Source organism: Lottia gigantea (assembly GCF_000327385.1).
Source record: "Lottia gigantea unplaced genomic scaffold LOTGIsca_39, whole genome shotgun sequence".
NCBI classification, from domain to species: domain Eukaryota; kingdom Metazoa; phylum Mollusca; class Gastropoda; family Lottiidae; genus Lottia; species Lottia gigantea.
Window position 1 is genome coordinate 2,160,971 of NW_008709333.1, and position 15,488 is coordinate 2,176,458.

Sequence of the window (15,488 nt, forward strand, 5' to 3'; positions counted from 1 at the left end):
GCATAATATCATGACGTCATATCATTCTGCTATATCCGGTTATCTCCCTTTTTGTTGGTTTATTTTAAGAGTTATCGTTCTTGTTGCTTATTTTAATGGAAATCCTCTCTCTGTATCAAATGTAATATAGCCAAAAATAAAACATAATAAACTTAAATTACTTGGTCAGTTTTTTAAGCAATGACCCTTGGGGTGAAATGATAATCGCCTTGTTTGATTGTTATGACCTTTTGGCAATGGAGTCGTGCGTTGTATCTTGATATTCTCTCAAGTCATACCCTTCAATGTGTATAAGACGCTTTGAAGCTCACTAGCTCAAAAGATAATTCAATTATTTAAGGTGTCTTCGCATAATAACGATCACCAATTGTGTACAGTTGAGAATAAGAATAACGGTCATAAGTTCTGAACGCAACTCTCATGTAACTGAGTTGTGAGTTTTTATTTATAACCCGTATTCGAAACCAAACTCAACTGGTGATCTCTATAGTGTGAGGGCAACTTAAAGGTCAACCTTGCCAATGGTAGATTCTTGAATGGTAGATTCAACGACTGCTAGCAACTTGCGACATCTAATAAATCTGATCAATCACTTGGTTATATCAACCTGAAAACATGGACGACGGGAAATTGCAGTTGTTGTCATTGCTCACCTTGCAACGAAAGAACTGGCTGTGTCGTCTTCTAGAATTGAACGAACAAAAAAGTGAAATTCAATGAAAAGCAATCAATTAGTTAATAAGTCAATTAGTCTCTGACGCCCAGACTTCTTCTGTCTATCTTTCGTCGCAGACAATAGGACTGGATGCTAGAGGCTAAAGTCAATCCGACATTTACTTTAATTTACACTCGTTCATTACTATAAATAGAATACAAAAAATCTTAACATTGTACACTCATAAAAATTGCATTGGAATTGGTAACATACATCCCCCATGCCAATTGTTCCTGATAACAGTGGCGGTTCTGGGAAACATCTGGTGAGGGAGCCGAGCAGGGGCCAAAAATTTTCCAGGGGGGCCACAAGCTAATCTTTCACTATATAAAATGATAATGGCTGTGGCCTTTTCAGTGCATGAGAAAAGTTTTGCACACTCTCACATAAAATCCAGGCCACCATCATCTTTGGGAACTAGCCCCCCCCCCCCCCCCCCCCCCCCCCCCCAATCAGGCCACCATCATCTTTTATTGGGAGCTACCCCGTAGCCAGACTTGATTGTTCGAGGAGTAAGAGATATATTCGTGACGCTGCATACACTTTTTTGTTTTAGATTAAATTCCGTGATCATTTATCTAGACTGTCCGTATTTGAAAGTTTCATTGGAATTAGTTCACTTATAATAGCCATTTCTCAACTGTGCTCGACCCCAGTATATCTAAGGCTTTTTCAATAACGTCCTTTATAGCAAGGTTTATGGGCAGCACTGAAAACAGAGTAGCCCTTTCAGCACTGTCCACAACAGCAGATAAATCTATGGCTTTTTCAATGGTGTCCGTAATAGCAATGTTTAAGGGCAGCGCTGAAAACATAGTAACGCTTCCACCAATGTCCGCAAAACCAGGTATTAAATCTATGGCTTTTTCAATGTTGTCCATAATAGCAAGGTTTATGGGCAGCACTGAAAATATTGTAGCCCTTTCCTTACTGTCCGCACCAGCAGGTATTAAATATATGGCTTTTCCAATAACGTCCTTAATAGCAAGGTTTATGGGCTTCAAACACTGTATTAATAGAAGGTAGAGGGCGCTCCGGGTCGGTAAAATTTAAATCTGGATCCCCTGATAGCATTCCTATTGTTAAGAAATCATCTCCAACATTGTGTGACCCTGAAATAATGAAAACATCTTTATAAGGCTCTGAGACATTGCCATAAGTCTGATGATTTGACGCCAGAAAATGACAAATTATGCTGTCAATGAAGTAGTAAATGTAGTTGTGCTTCTGGGTTTGCATGACGATACAGGTATAAAATACTTACCAAGGTGCTGATTCTGTCCTGGTGTTGAATTATTGCCATGGTTACCACCAAACACTAGAACACTTTCCCTGTGTCTGATTGGTTTATCTAGTATATTGAGGGGGTCGGTGAGATCGGTGTGGTAGCTGAGCGGTGTTCGGGGTTCATTGTGGTATGACAGTGGTGTTCTATGGTCGGAGTGGTAATGTGGTACCAGGGGATTTCTAGGCTGTATGACAGATACGTGCTCGGCCAGTGGTTTCGGTGGTAAATATACTCCAGAGTATATGTCTGTAAAAATAGGAGTTCAACTTATATATTAGCTATTAGTCGGTGTATGACGTTAAGACACAGAAATAATAGTCTCTGACGCCCAGTCTTCCCCTGTCTACGAAGCATAGACAACGAAGGTCTGGATAATAGAGGCTAAGAAATAAAGATAATCCAGCTTATCGTCAAGACGTTGGAGACTGCCATGATTTCATAACTGGCCAATCAACATACTTGTACGACGTATGTTTATGTTGCCTTCCGTGGACACAGTGGCTCAACTATCATAGGGACTGATTGAGCCTGTTGAGCCACTGCATGGACGTTGGTTCTTGGTTCCGAGGTAATCTGGGTCATACGGACATATAAGTCAGTGAAATGGTTCTCGTACATAAGATCTTTTCGTTCACTCACCTGTTGAACTGTAAGAAGGCGGTAAATTAAAATAACTGGAGCTTGATACAACATCGAACGCACTTCCGCTGTTACCCTGACAATGTGCACTTCCGGAAGGATAGTTGATATTTCCGGTGGAAGGATAATTAAACGAACTTGAGTAAAACGGGTCTCCTTGAAATGGCTGATCTGGAAAGATGTATGGATCTAGATCTTTCGATGAAGAAAATGACGATTGGTTGCTATAGTGATTGCTCCGGAATGTCGGTGGATCATAACTTCCGGTGTTATAACTGCCCAGCAGACTTCCGGTGTTTGAACTATTGTAATTGTTGGGTTGAGCTGAAATTTAAATATCAATGATGAATTGACGTTCCCCTCTAAGACAGACAACTCTCTCTAACAGCAGACTCACTGACGCCCACTCATTTGTTTTTTAAGTTGCAAGTTGCAAGGAAATCATCGTGCGTCAGTGGATTAGAAGACACGAGGGAAATTAGAAAGGGACTCTTGTGAGTACACGGTGGAACTCTAGTGTGCTGTTCTATTAGGGAACCGTAGTGCGATCTGAACACAAAGGAAAACTGTGTCGTTGTCTGAACACCAGGGAAAACTGTGTCGCTGTCTGAACAGTAGTGGACAACTGGGGATGCCATTTAAGTAGAGGGAATCGGGATGGTTGGTGCAGTACGAAAACTGGGATGTTATTTAAACAATGAGCTCAATGGGTTATTTTGGTACAATATGGGAAATTGGGGTTTTGGTACTAGGGTAAAAACTTACGAAGATAAGGGTACGAAGAAGACTGATGATGGCCATTGTTAAACTGTAAACTTGGTTGATTCAATACTGGCTTTCTGATTGGATTAGGTATAATAGGGGAAACTGGGGGTGTCAGGATCGCATTGCTTCCTGGTACAGACTGAAAAAATATCAATGAAATGAGTATTAACAGCATAAAACTAACCGAGTGAGGGTGAATTTTCAGTCCTCTATTTTTAAGGACCCGAAAAATGTCAGTGTTTTGACTGCTCTTTTACCATTCATCATCCCCTTATTTTCAGTCAGGCATCTGTGGTTCTTGAAATTCCACAAAACCAAGCGTTCATGACCTCACTATCGCAAATGGTCTTGCAGGAACCAAAGACGTCAGACTGAAAATTGGAATGGTGCAAATCGATGCTATCAGTGTTCACGATAAACAAAATGTTATTTGAGCTTCTTTACAAGTGTGTACCTGGCACCTACCTGAGTTATGGAAGAAAGCGAAGACAGGTGAGATGAGATTGAAAACGGTTCTCTCCCATTATTAAATGAGGGGTTGAAGGCAGTAGGATACGCTGGATCTAAATACTGTTCTCGTTTAATAATAGCGGGTAAAACCCCTGGTCGAGGTGGATTATTCCGGGCTGTGGTCGCCACAAAACATGTACTCGGTGCTTGAGACAGATTGGGCTTTGAACCAGTATCGTCTGTAAAATAGCGTAGATTACCTTTTTAAACATTTATATTCATTTATAGCTATCATGAAATATAAAAAAAACGACTTCATTAAATACTATTTGATATTTTGGTCGCCAATCAATAAAGCTGTGCTCAAAGTTATGGTGTATAGTGAATCAATGGCAAAACAGTGTCCGACCAATGAACTTGTTTTTATCATCAAAGTATACTCTAATCCATGCATGGTAGCTTTAACTTACCTGGTTTTAGATGTTTGTGTAGTAAATTCTGTAATTCCTCGTCTTTTTCTAGATGTAACTGAGATTCTATAGCCAGTAAAACATACTCGTCTAATAACATACGGATAAGATGGAACGAACCTACAATATAATGAAATAGAATGGAGTTTTACGTCATACTGGCCTGTAGTTTTACTATCATATGACAAATAAAGTGTGAAATGCTGGAAGTAAAGAATCTCGCCCAAGAAGACACAATGAAATGTACCATTCATTGCCGAGACAGATTCAGCTTTACGGAAACTGCCGAGGATTGCCGAATGGTCATTTCCGAGATAGATTCAACTTAACTCAAACTGCCGAGGATTGCCGAATGGTCATAAACGAGACAGATTCAGCTTTACGGAAACTGCCGATGACAGATTCAGCCTTACCCACGCTGCGGAGTGTTGCCGAATTATCAAAGTTGTAAAAATGCTATCTACATGAGTTATAATACTTACCAAAACCCGTGGCATTGTTTAAAGTGAGGTTATGCATTACCCTGGCCCCGAAAAACGACCATTTTAACAAATAATCTTGAGCCCTCTTTCTAAAACATTTACCATTCTGTTTACTTGGCTGAAATACAAATTTACATCACCATAGCGCTCAAACAACCAACCGTGGCAATCTGCAACATATTACGGTAATTCATGGCAGCCATAGTTTGTCGGTGCTATTTCAAGCATAATTAAGAGTCCGGTCGTTAGTGGCTATACTAAAAATAACTAATAAAAAAACGAAAAGAAAGTTGGGACTGTTTTATCTTGGTGAATCATATCGGTGAAATCCACAAACTTTAAGGATCTTCGTCGAAAGGTCCTGTTTATGTGCCTTCTCGAGTTCAAACCCGTCCATTATCGATAATACCTATTCGCGTCTTGGTCTCTCTACTTTCGATGAGTCATTTTATAAAAATTGAAGAAAAAATTGAACTTTAGACCTTGACTAAATCTTGGGGAAAATATCTTATCTTTAAAATCAACATAAAAACAATAGTTTAATCACACGACAAAATTTTTAAAAAGTTTAACTGTCAAAATCTAATAAGTTTTGTCAACATTGATTCTTTATCTTTTAAAAGTTTTGAAAGTTGGTATAGAGGGGAGAGATGGGTTACAACCAGGTTTATATCAACATAAATTACATATTATTGATTATTGGCCTATCTTTGTCGATTAACGGAGAATTTATTTCGGAGGCTAAACCTGTGGATTGCAGATGTTTTGATAAATACAGTGAAATGAAATGAATGGAGTTTTCCATCCTACCTTTCTGCACCATGTGGGCTAATGAAAACGACCAACGCCATGCAGGATGCAATGAGAGAAATTTTGCTAGGACAGCGCCATTAGCCTGCTCTTTTTCGATTTCCAACTTAGAGAGATCTTTAACGTGTACAGATTTTAGCACATGGGATCTCGGTTTATTGTCCCATCCGAACGACTATTTACTAAGTACAAGATAATGAGTCCGCTGGTTCTATTACACAGGCTCAAGCCTCCCAAAGAACGTCTCGCTCAATTTTGAAAAATAGAATTGATTTGGAGCATTCTGATTCATTCTGATTCATTCTGATTCATTCTGATTCAGTCTGGAATCATATTTTTGAATTTGTTACAAGTAATTTGCAGGTAAAATTGGGGGCGGAAACCATTTTGTAGGGGGGCAAATCCACCTCTGTATACCCACTGGCACCACCACTGTTGCTTACCCTCTCCCCCTTTCTCCCAAAGACATCATACATTAAAGCCCTACCTTGATTACCCTTTGTTCTACCACTATATCCAACCATTCTGTAAAAGCTTCAACCGTCGCCTGTTTTCTTAATATCTCTTTAAATTCCTTTAAAACTATTCAAAATAATAATTTAAAAAATCCATTTAAGTACGTTTTCTTATACGGCATCGGCTGTTCGGTGCGGCTTGGAACCGGATAATGAAATGACATTGTTTTATGATTTTTTTTCAAACAATACATTCAGTATCAAGTTCTAGATCTTGGTCGCAGTCGTTTTGATTACAAACAATACGACTACGTTTAATTACATTCAGTATCAAGTTCTCAATCTTGGCCCAATTGATTACATACGACCCAACTAGAAATGCAACCCGATCGTATAGGGCTGATTACCAGTATTACGACTACGATTACTTACATTCAGTATTAAGTTCTAGATCTTGGTCGCAGTCGTTTTGATTACAAACAATACGACTACGTTTAATTACATTCAGTATCAAGTTCTCAATCTTGGCCCAATTGATTACATACGACCCAACTAGAAATGCAACCCGATCGTATAGGGCTGATTACCAGTATTACGACTACGATTACTTACATTCAGTATTAAGTTCTAGATCTTGGTCGCAGTCGGACTGGTTACAAACGACCTGACTAGAAATGGAATTCAGATCTATTCTTTCCACGTCATCAATCATTTGGTTAACTAGTTCAGCATCATACAGTACTGGTCGAGCTGTCTGAAATAGAATGTAACGTAGTTTTACTTCCTGCTTTCTTTTCTGAAGCTCATTAGATCAAGGAGACTTAAAAGGCGACACGGGGTTATAACGACTGTAGGTGGCACGGGGTTATAAAGACTGGAGGGGGCACGGGGTTATAAAGACTGGAGAGGGCACGGGGTTATAACAACTGGACGGTGCACGGGGTCGTAACGACTGTTAGGCGACACAGGGTTATAAAGACTGGACGGTGCACGGGGTTATAACGACTGTGAGGCGACACGGGGTTATAAAGACTGGAGGGGGCACGGGGTTATAACGACTGTAGGTGGCTCGGAGTTATAAAGGCTGGAGGCGACACGGGGTTATAAAGACTGGAGGCGACATGGGGTTATAAAGACTGGAGGCGACACGGAGTTATAATGTTATAACAACTCAGGGTAGGCCTCGTTTAACGGCTAGTTTTTCCTACCTTCCACAAACCATCGAATGTGACATGCGCACAAGCATATACCCACCTGTGCCAGATGAAGAAATGAGGTCTGACGTTTTAAAGATTGAGCAAAACGTCGGGCAACCGGAAGTTTAGCATCTGACAATTGTTCTGGAAGATTCTCGAGAGCAGATGAGATCCAACTTTCCCAATGTTTGGCGAAATTTCTGATGTCACATAATAAACTAAAATAGAAAAATTAAATGGATGTACGCAAATGCTTCTGAATATAGATTTTGAATATGTACCTAAATAAGTATATATAGTTGTGATGTTACGGCACAAAAATCAATGACTCAGAACTTCTGCTGCAAGACTAGTTAGTGCAAATCTTACATGCAATAAGCAAACATATCTTACGTTTCTGGCATTTCTTGCATTGTTGATGGAATGAGGACTTCGGTAAGCACCTACAAAGAAAATTTAAATCACATTGTCGGCTTGAGCATTTTGTCACAAGGACTGTGATTGGGATAAGTGATTATCAGTTTTTCTCCTCGTGATTTGAAAGATCGGAATTACGTATGGACTCGTTTCATATCCACCTTATTAATATAGAATGTTTGAGGCTTTTGATTTATGGGTGGCGATTTTGGATACTGTATGTGCATTAAGTTGTTTCTCCTCGTGATATTAAAAATATATAATATAACCCAGAGTTAGGTGATATCCATGTTCCTGTAGCTAGATGCGGATAATCATCGTACCTTTGCTAAAAGGACATGCGTGATATTATAATCCTACCTTATATAGTATTGAATCACAAACACAGATAATATCAATCACTACGTCATTATCCACCAGGGGGAGCAGATGTTCTGGTAAACCTTGCCAGAAATGTAACAAGAAATTCTGGATCTACAAGGTGACAATCAGAATTGGTAAGACATTAGTCACTGCTGAATCAATCTTACTGTCAAATGGAAAAGGTATCATGATACCCACTAAACACTGATTTCCAACATTTAATACTCTCTCCATATCTTTCAAACATATTCCCATGTCAAGGTATAAGACGCAGTTGCAATATCCTCCTTTCTTCACCTCTTCACAATGTCAAGCAATACGAACTGCAGTAGCCACTATTATTATATCGGAATGCAGCGATTTGATTGGATTGTATGCTCACTAATATTTCCAATCACTGCCCTCGACAGGCTGTAATTATTATGACTTATATGTTGTAGTCTTTCTGTCGAGGGCTCTGATTAGCTGTATTAGCATGTGTACAATCCAATCAAATCGCTGCATTCCGTGATACAAGAAAGGGGGCTTTTCTAGTCACGGTATAAGACGAAGTTTACTTACCTCTTCAAAATTAGAATTGATAGCTGTATCTAAAATACATTGACAGTGTGTTTTATACATCATAATAAACGTTTCTATCTGAAAAATTCAAGAGAGAACAGAATTAGAGATCTGAGTCCTGTTTCACAAAATCTTAACTAAATTTCAACAAAAATTTTAAGAAATTAAGTTTTCTGATTGACTTATAAAACTGAACTTATAATTGATTTTAGCTTTTGGCCAATCAGATCAATAGAATACTAAAATCATTCTAAATTCAGTTTTTGTGAAACAGGCCCCTGGATATGAACCGTCTATGTAAATACGTGTACTATGTACTACAACCGGTGGATCTCGGTTTAGCCCTTCTAATTCTGCCTCGGTAATGAATTGAACGAAACTTTGTGTCGTCTGGGGCGAGTCATTTTATCGCTTGGTTGTCGTAATATTGCGATGTAAAAATATTCAGAGCCATAAGAAATATGTTTTTTTTTCTTCAGTTCTCCAAGACTTTACATTTCTGTATTTTACTGACTAATATGGGTAAAATCCAGTGGCGGCGCCAGCCTTCCGAGACTGGGGAGTACACATAGGGGGCAGACTGACTCAATGGGGGGAGGGGACAATTGCTAAGGCTGAATTCAACGTTTGGCTACTCTGTGGCGATGTCATAGTCGCAAGCCTCTCATAGAACGTCCTAAAGAGTTCTCTCTAGAAAATTTTAGAAAAAATGAATTGATTCTGTGCATTCTGACACATATTTTGGAGAAAAAAGGTAGACATTTTGATTTGTTGAAAATATAGTGGGGGTACAATTGTCCAAACCTCTTTTCTAGGACCCCCACTGTGCCCCCACTGGCGCCGTAACTGCTAAAATGCAATCTAAATGTATGAACTCATCCCTTTTTAGGACTTTTTCTACGTCTGGGTTTTAAAGTGTTCTTAGCCTTTGATCGTTTATTCATATACAAACAAGGTTGAAACATTGTGTCCAGTTTAAAGATATATTCATTTAAAAAACTTCAAACGTTTTAATCACTCATTACTACAAACAATCCAACATGGCGCCTCAAATATGAAAGTTTTCGTCGCTGGGGACCTAGACGTCTGCACGCGCCTGTCATAAATTATGTTCTCGAGATTTGTCGTGAAGGAGCGAGACGAGGCGAGATTGTAAAGTGGTAGGTAATTAAGACAATGACAGGACGTTTGATGTGAAATCATTGTGACGTCTGACATCTAATTGGAAAAGAGGGTGGGGGGATGTCATGTCATTAAAAACATATATATTGAGCAGTAATACCTTGTACAGCATATTTGCAACACATGTGCATGCGACTTTGTCAACTCGGCAGCTTTTTTCGGAAAATGGACCAGAAAAAGATATGTCATGATGCCAATTCAAGATTCTCTGCACCAGATTTGAAGCCATCTGGCAGTAGCTGTTTGTGAAAAATATTTTCGCAAAAACGTATAAATAACAATAGTACGGCTTGTGTTACTGAGTATACAGAGACTGTAAAAACTATGCTGTCGATGCAACTTTGATACTGGACTCGACCTCTTTATTCCAGCTGCAATTTTCGGCACCTCTCGGAATTTTCCGTAAGTCAAGGCAAAAGAGGAACTGTCAATGCAAAAAATAACGAAACAAATATGTCAACTTATCTTCTAAACATTCTGATTTCACCAGAAATAATCAGATAAATCATTTGAACTGTTTACGATCAGATCGCGCTAAAATACATAGGTGTTATCCTTTTAATTTAGAACAGATGTAGCAAGTAGCGATGGCGAATGGACGAGAAATGGGCTCTGTGAAGGCCAGATAAAGGATTTCGCACAATGCGGTCAAACAAGTTAACATTGACAAGATTTTCAGAATAGATCCTCACTAAACGCGGAACAGGTTTGACTAAGGGAAAGGCATACGATAATTTATTAGCGTTGTCGTTTGATATATAACGTACAAGTTGTCAACTGGAGTTTAAAATGGAACGAAAACATTTGATTAATTGATGATAGATTGGCTCGTCCTTTTATAAACCACGATTTCACATCGAGGCGAGTCAACAAACATTGTTTACTCTACCCTGATAAGATAGGGGGTGACAATCTGCCTCGTTTTAAAATCTACTTTATTATCATCGTCCACGTCATTGTTATCATTCCATTTCAAATTAATGGTTAACTCAAATTCAATATGCTAAACTGATATGATTTATTTTCTGAAACGAAAGATTAAATTGTACGACTGAAGATCAGTGTAAGTAGAGCCTCCTGATAAATTATATTTTTAAAAAAAGCCGACACTGACAAGCTTAATTTCACAAGCTAGAAAAAACTGTTTTTTTTTCTGTTAACTTATTAAAAAAAAACCTCAAACCCCCAAATATTCCTGTGTTTCGACTTAACAATATCTATTTTTCTATTCGATAAATTGAAAAAATACAAGTACTGACGGTGGTTTCTTGCTTCAAATAGTCCAGATTGGTATCTGAATTTGAATTAAACTAATTAAAAACTCACCTTTTCTCTGGAAAGTGTTAAGGGTAAAATCAGGAACTCTGCATTGGGGAAGTCTGGCAATAAAGTTCCAGTTTTAGAACTCAGAGAATATTTCCTCGTAAAACCACCCTAAAAACATAACACTCACTGTAGCTACGGGAGGTGTAAAACATCACCGAAAATATTTCTACTTTGCAATTATACAAGTATTTAGCCCGTAGGTTTGCTTAAACCCAAATACAGCTCTGGAATACGTTAGAAATATAAATTTTGCTTTTGATTTACTTTTGAGCCTGTCGATTTATATACACGTATACTGTATTTCTGAATCGATACACCAATGTTGATAAAAACACAGAAATAACAGTTTACCTCATTCTTTAACTTTGCTCCAGAAAACCTGCAAAAGATAGAAAATAAAATTTATAGAATCTTGTCTACTAGATTCAGAGATTCTAAATTCTATAAGTTATAAAATAATAAATTTTGTCTACAAATGAACAATACTAGTTCCATTGTTACTTAACGCATTGAGATGATCAAAATACTTGCAATTTACTCAAACCTATTGAACACTTTTACAGCACGTGACTCCTGGTTTAAGACGTATAAATTTATAAATTTATCAGTTTTGTCTTTCACAAAAAATCTGTTTCAATTCAAATTTTCAAAGAATTATAAACTGTATTTATTTCATACCTAGTGAGACCTTTACCAGAATAAACAGAATGATAATACTGACTAGTTTCTCTGATTCCAATACCATAATAATGATACCTGTAATAACAGAAAAAACACCATTCTCTGATTACTCATGTCCCCACCCATAGCACAAAATCATTATTTAACTATACTCATAATAATGATACCTGTACAAAAAGAAAAATACATCATTCTCTGACTACCCATTTCCCCATTCATAGCACAAACACAAAATCATCTCGAAGTTTTCCGGAAGTTGCATTCCCTGATTAACATTATCAACAAAAGTAGTCTCTTGAGAGGAAATCAATTCCGCAAACACTCTTTCAGAAGTGAGGGTCGGGGACGGGGTGGTAAACGATAGTTTTATCATCTCTAAAAGGTCAGAAATCAAATGACTATTTAAAAGACCTGAAATGAAAGAAGAAAACACATTTTAGAGACTAGAGTCAGCTGATTCAAAAATTCAGCTAAAATTAAAAAATCACAGCTTACTTTGAATGTCCCCTAGTTCCCAATCTTCTTGTTGTGAGGTGAGGAAACTTCTGTCGAATTGTCTTAAAATTAAAATAAGAATTAATAAACCAAGTACTAACGATTCGATCCGCAAAAAAACCGAAATCTGAGACAACATATTGACGAAGCAGACTTTCACATATCGACCCCCCCCCCCCCTCCTTGGGTCCGCCACTGATATGCAATCCAGTGAAATTAGTGAGGTCGGTGGCTTTGTTCAAGCGCCAGAAGTCTTGCATACAAAATGACCTATATTAAGCTGAATCATCCTGTTAAGAATTTTATACTCGTAACACGTGAAAAACTATAGTCAATTATAATTAATAGAAATAAGGTTGTAGCTTCCGTAGCATCCATAAACACTGTCTGTATTCATATAATTAACAAACCTTTCCAAACGTAGCAGCACAAGCCGGTTCCAGTGTCTCTCGGCGACAGAAATCCAGATAGTGAGCGTAGAGAATACATCTTGGTAGACACACACCCTCACAGATACTGTAGTTCTCTTCTAGCCTATAATGAGACATCGAGATACCATAGTGAGTGATCCAGAGAGTTGTTTAAAAGTTACTAGCTATTCTCAATGGCGGCGGGAGACTAATTTGTCTTTTCTGAAACGTCTTGATTTTGTGTTAGGAATGGCTGAAGAAATGAAATGAAGTTTTACGCAATGTATAATATACGCAACGTAATGTAGTCTGAAATGAGCGAACGGATGTGAAAGCAGTGATGTTCATCGTTTATTTCCAACTGAAGAGCAATATCTAACAGACGGGACTTTTTCCTCAAATACAAAAATTAATGAAAAATCTTGAGCTTAATTGAATAATAAAAATAGTAAACTGAAATAATTTTGTGTTAATTTTCTTCAACTTTGAAGTTATAAACAAGGGCAGATAATCCAGGGTGTATTTTGTTGACATAATATATTATGATATAATAAATGAGCTGGTTTATTGTTAAGGATGTAAGCGATACGTATCTGATTTTGTTATTGATTTAAGCGACTATTGACTCAGCCACAACTTCAAGTGTAAAGTGAAAGTAGAGTCATTTATTAAAAACGGTTATTCAACACTTTCAATACAGATCTAAATCTTTTAAACGGATTATAAAATAAAGAAAATAAATAAGCCTAGATTGAAATGAAGAATATGAAATGACATGCTTTTTCACTCCATGTAACGTGCACGATATGGTACAATACTGATAACAGAAATGATCACAGGCTCTACCCCCTGCTGACTATCAAGAAAAATTCATCCTCAAGCGAGATTGACGGGTAGAGATCACATTAAATAACGCACCACAATTTTTTCGAATACTACTCCTGAGTTTGTACACAACGTTTAAACAATTTACAACGTCAACATCAGTTTATATAGTATACTACTCCTGAGTTTAATTGTACACAACGTTTCAACAATTTACATTGTCATCATCAGTTTAAATAGTATACTACTCCTGAGTTTGTACACAACGTTTCAACAATTTACAACGTCAACTTCAGTTTATATAGTATACTACTCCTGAGTTTAATTGTACACAACGTTTCAACACTTTACACTGTCATCATAGCGTAAAAATCAGGAGTTATGTTCTGTAACTTAATATAGAAAATTGACCTATCACAAATTTCGTTGATTTTGTGGAAGGTTTTACGAACAGTCAATGAATTATATGTAACTAGCTATTAAACCTTCATTTCAGTAGTCCGTATCCAATAGCAATTTAGAAAATCAAAGATGAGCATTTTAAAGCTCTAGTCAGGCATGCACGGTAAATGTGAATAAATCAATAATTCAATCAAATGGAATCAGTCAATAAATTTATAAATTGACAGGTAAGATTGGATCAATAAGATTAGATAAACATAGACTTTATATTAAATATTACCCGCCGGTTTTCAATCTGGATTTTAGGAGATAAACCCCATTTAGTCTTTATCATAAACGATCACGTTTCATTTTACTGTTATTTACTTTTACATGTATATTTCTGCGAAAAGGTGGGACTAGAAGAGGCATGGTGTCCGGTTTGTGAATATCTTTACAGAAGAAGTTAGAAGCTAGAACATACATGTACATTCTTCTGTTTAGGATACGCAACCCATTGAAGCTCAAATCGCAATCTCGCAACATCGCAACCTCTATTTGATTGTTCTATCTATATTCTACCACACTGTATATGGATAATCCACAGTTGTATATCACACCGGAAAACCATATTAAAAGTATTGTAAAGAGGTTTTCTAAACTTTGTATGTGTATCGGGGACACCATTTCAATTTCCGGGACTAGCAGGAACCACAAACGTCTGATTGAAAATTGGAATGGCGCAAAATAATGCTATCAGTGCGTACGATACACATATATCTATTTTATGAAAATCTCTTTACAATCTTTTTAACCTTCGTTGGCTCTTTTAATCCCTGTTGTCCTAAACAGCAAAACTCCATCCAACATCACCCTTTCTCGAAATGTAAGGAGCACAAAATTGGCTAATGTTTCACGATTCTGACATCAGGTATTTCCATGATCGATTAACGTATTAGCAGAAATAAAGGAAACAGCTTACCATTGTAAAGTCAAAGATGTTTGTTTCTTTTTATCTCTCATAATCTGAGCCACCGATTTTCTCTCTTTTTCTCCTTCTTTCTCTCCTTTTATTCCTTCAGTTTCCTCTTCTTCCTTCTCACTCTCTTCCTCGCTCCCACCTCCAGAATCACCATCTGTCGGGACAAATCAGAAATGAAATGAATGGAAGAATAAAAAGTTGAATTAAATACGAAACGGAATGAAATGGAGGAAAATCTAAATTGAAATGAAATGAGAAAAATCAGATTTGAAATAAAATAGAAGATTATCAGAAATGAAATGGATGGAATGGAGGCAAAGTGTTGAATATAATTCAATGTATGAAAAATTAAAAATTAAAGTAAATCGAGAAAAATCAGACGTGGAATAAAATGAAAAGATGAAAAGTGGAATAGGATGAAAGAAAACAGTTAAATGAAATGAAATGGAGGGAAATCAAAATTGAAATTAAATGGAAGAAAATTCATTAATGTAATGGATGTGAAAAATCAGAAGTGAAATAAAATGGAAGAGAAATGAAATGAAATTGAGATTCCGGACAAATTGGGATTTAATGGAAATAAAATGGAAGTTTA

The 15,488-nt window shown here is 37.2% G+C and overlaps 1 protein-coding gene across 1 annotated transcript; it reads right to left on the reverse strand.

Annotated features, from left to right (window-relative positions):
• Window positions 1-4,783: 4,783 nt before the first annotated feature.
• LOTGIDRAFT_122187 (hypothetical protein) lies at window positions 4,784-14,958 on the reverse strand (the record flags this gene model as incomplete). The annotated part of the gene is made up of 13 exons (XM_009059497.1): window positions 4,784-4,927; window positions 6,107-6,201; window positions 6,687-6,824; window positions 7,325-7,488; window positions 7,664-7,713; window positions 8,048-8,161; window positions 8,612-8,689; window positions 11,120-11,227; window positions 11,471-11,498; window positions 11,798-11,875; window positions 12,296-12,357; window positions 12,706-12,829; window positions 14,894-14,958. Coding segments are annotated over 13 exons (1,248 nt in total), but the record flags the coding sequence as incomplete, so codon positions are not given.
• Window positions 14,959-15,488: the final 530 nt, after the last annotated feature.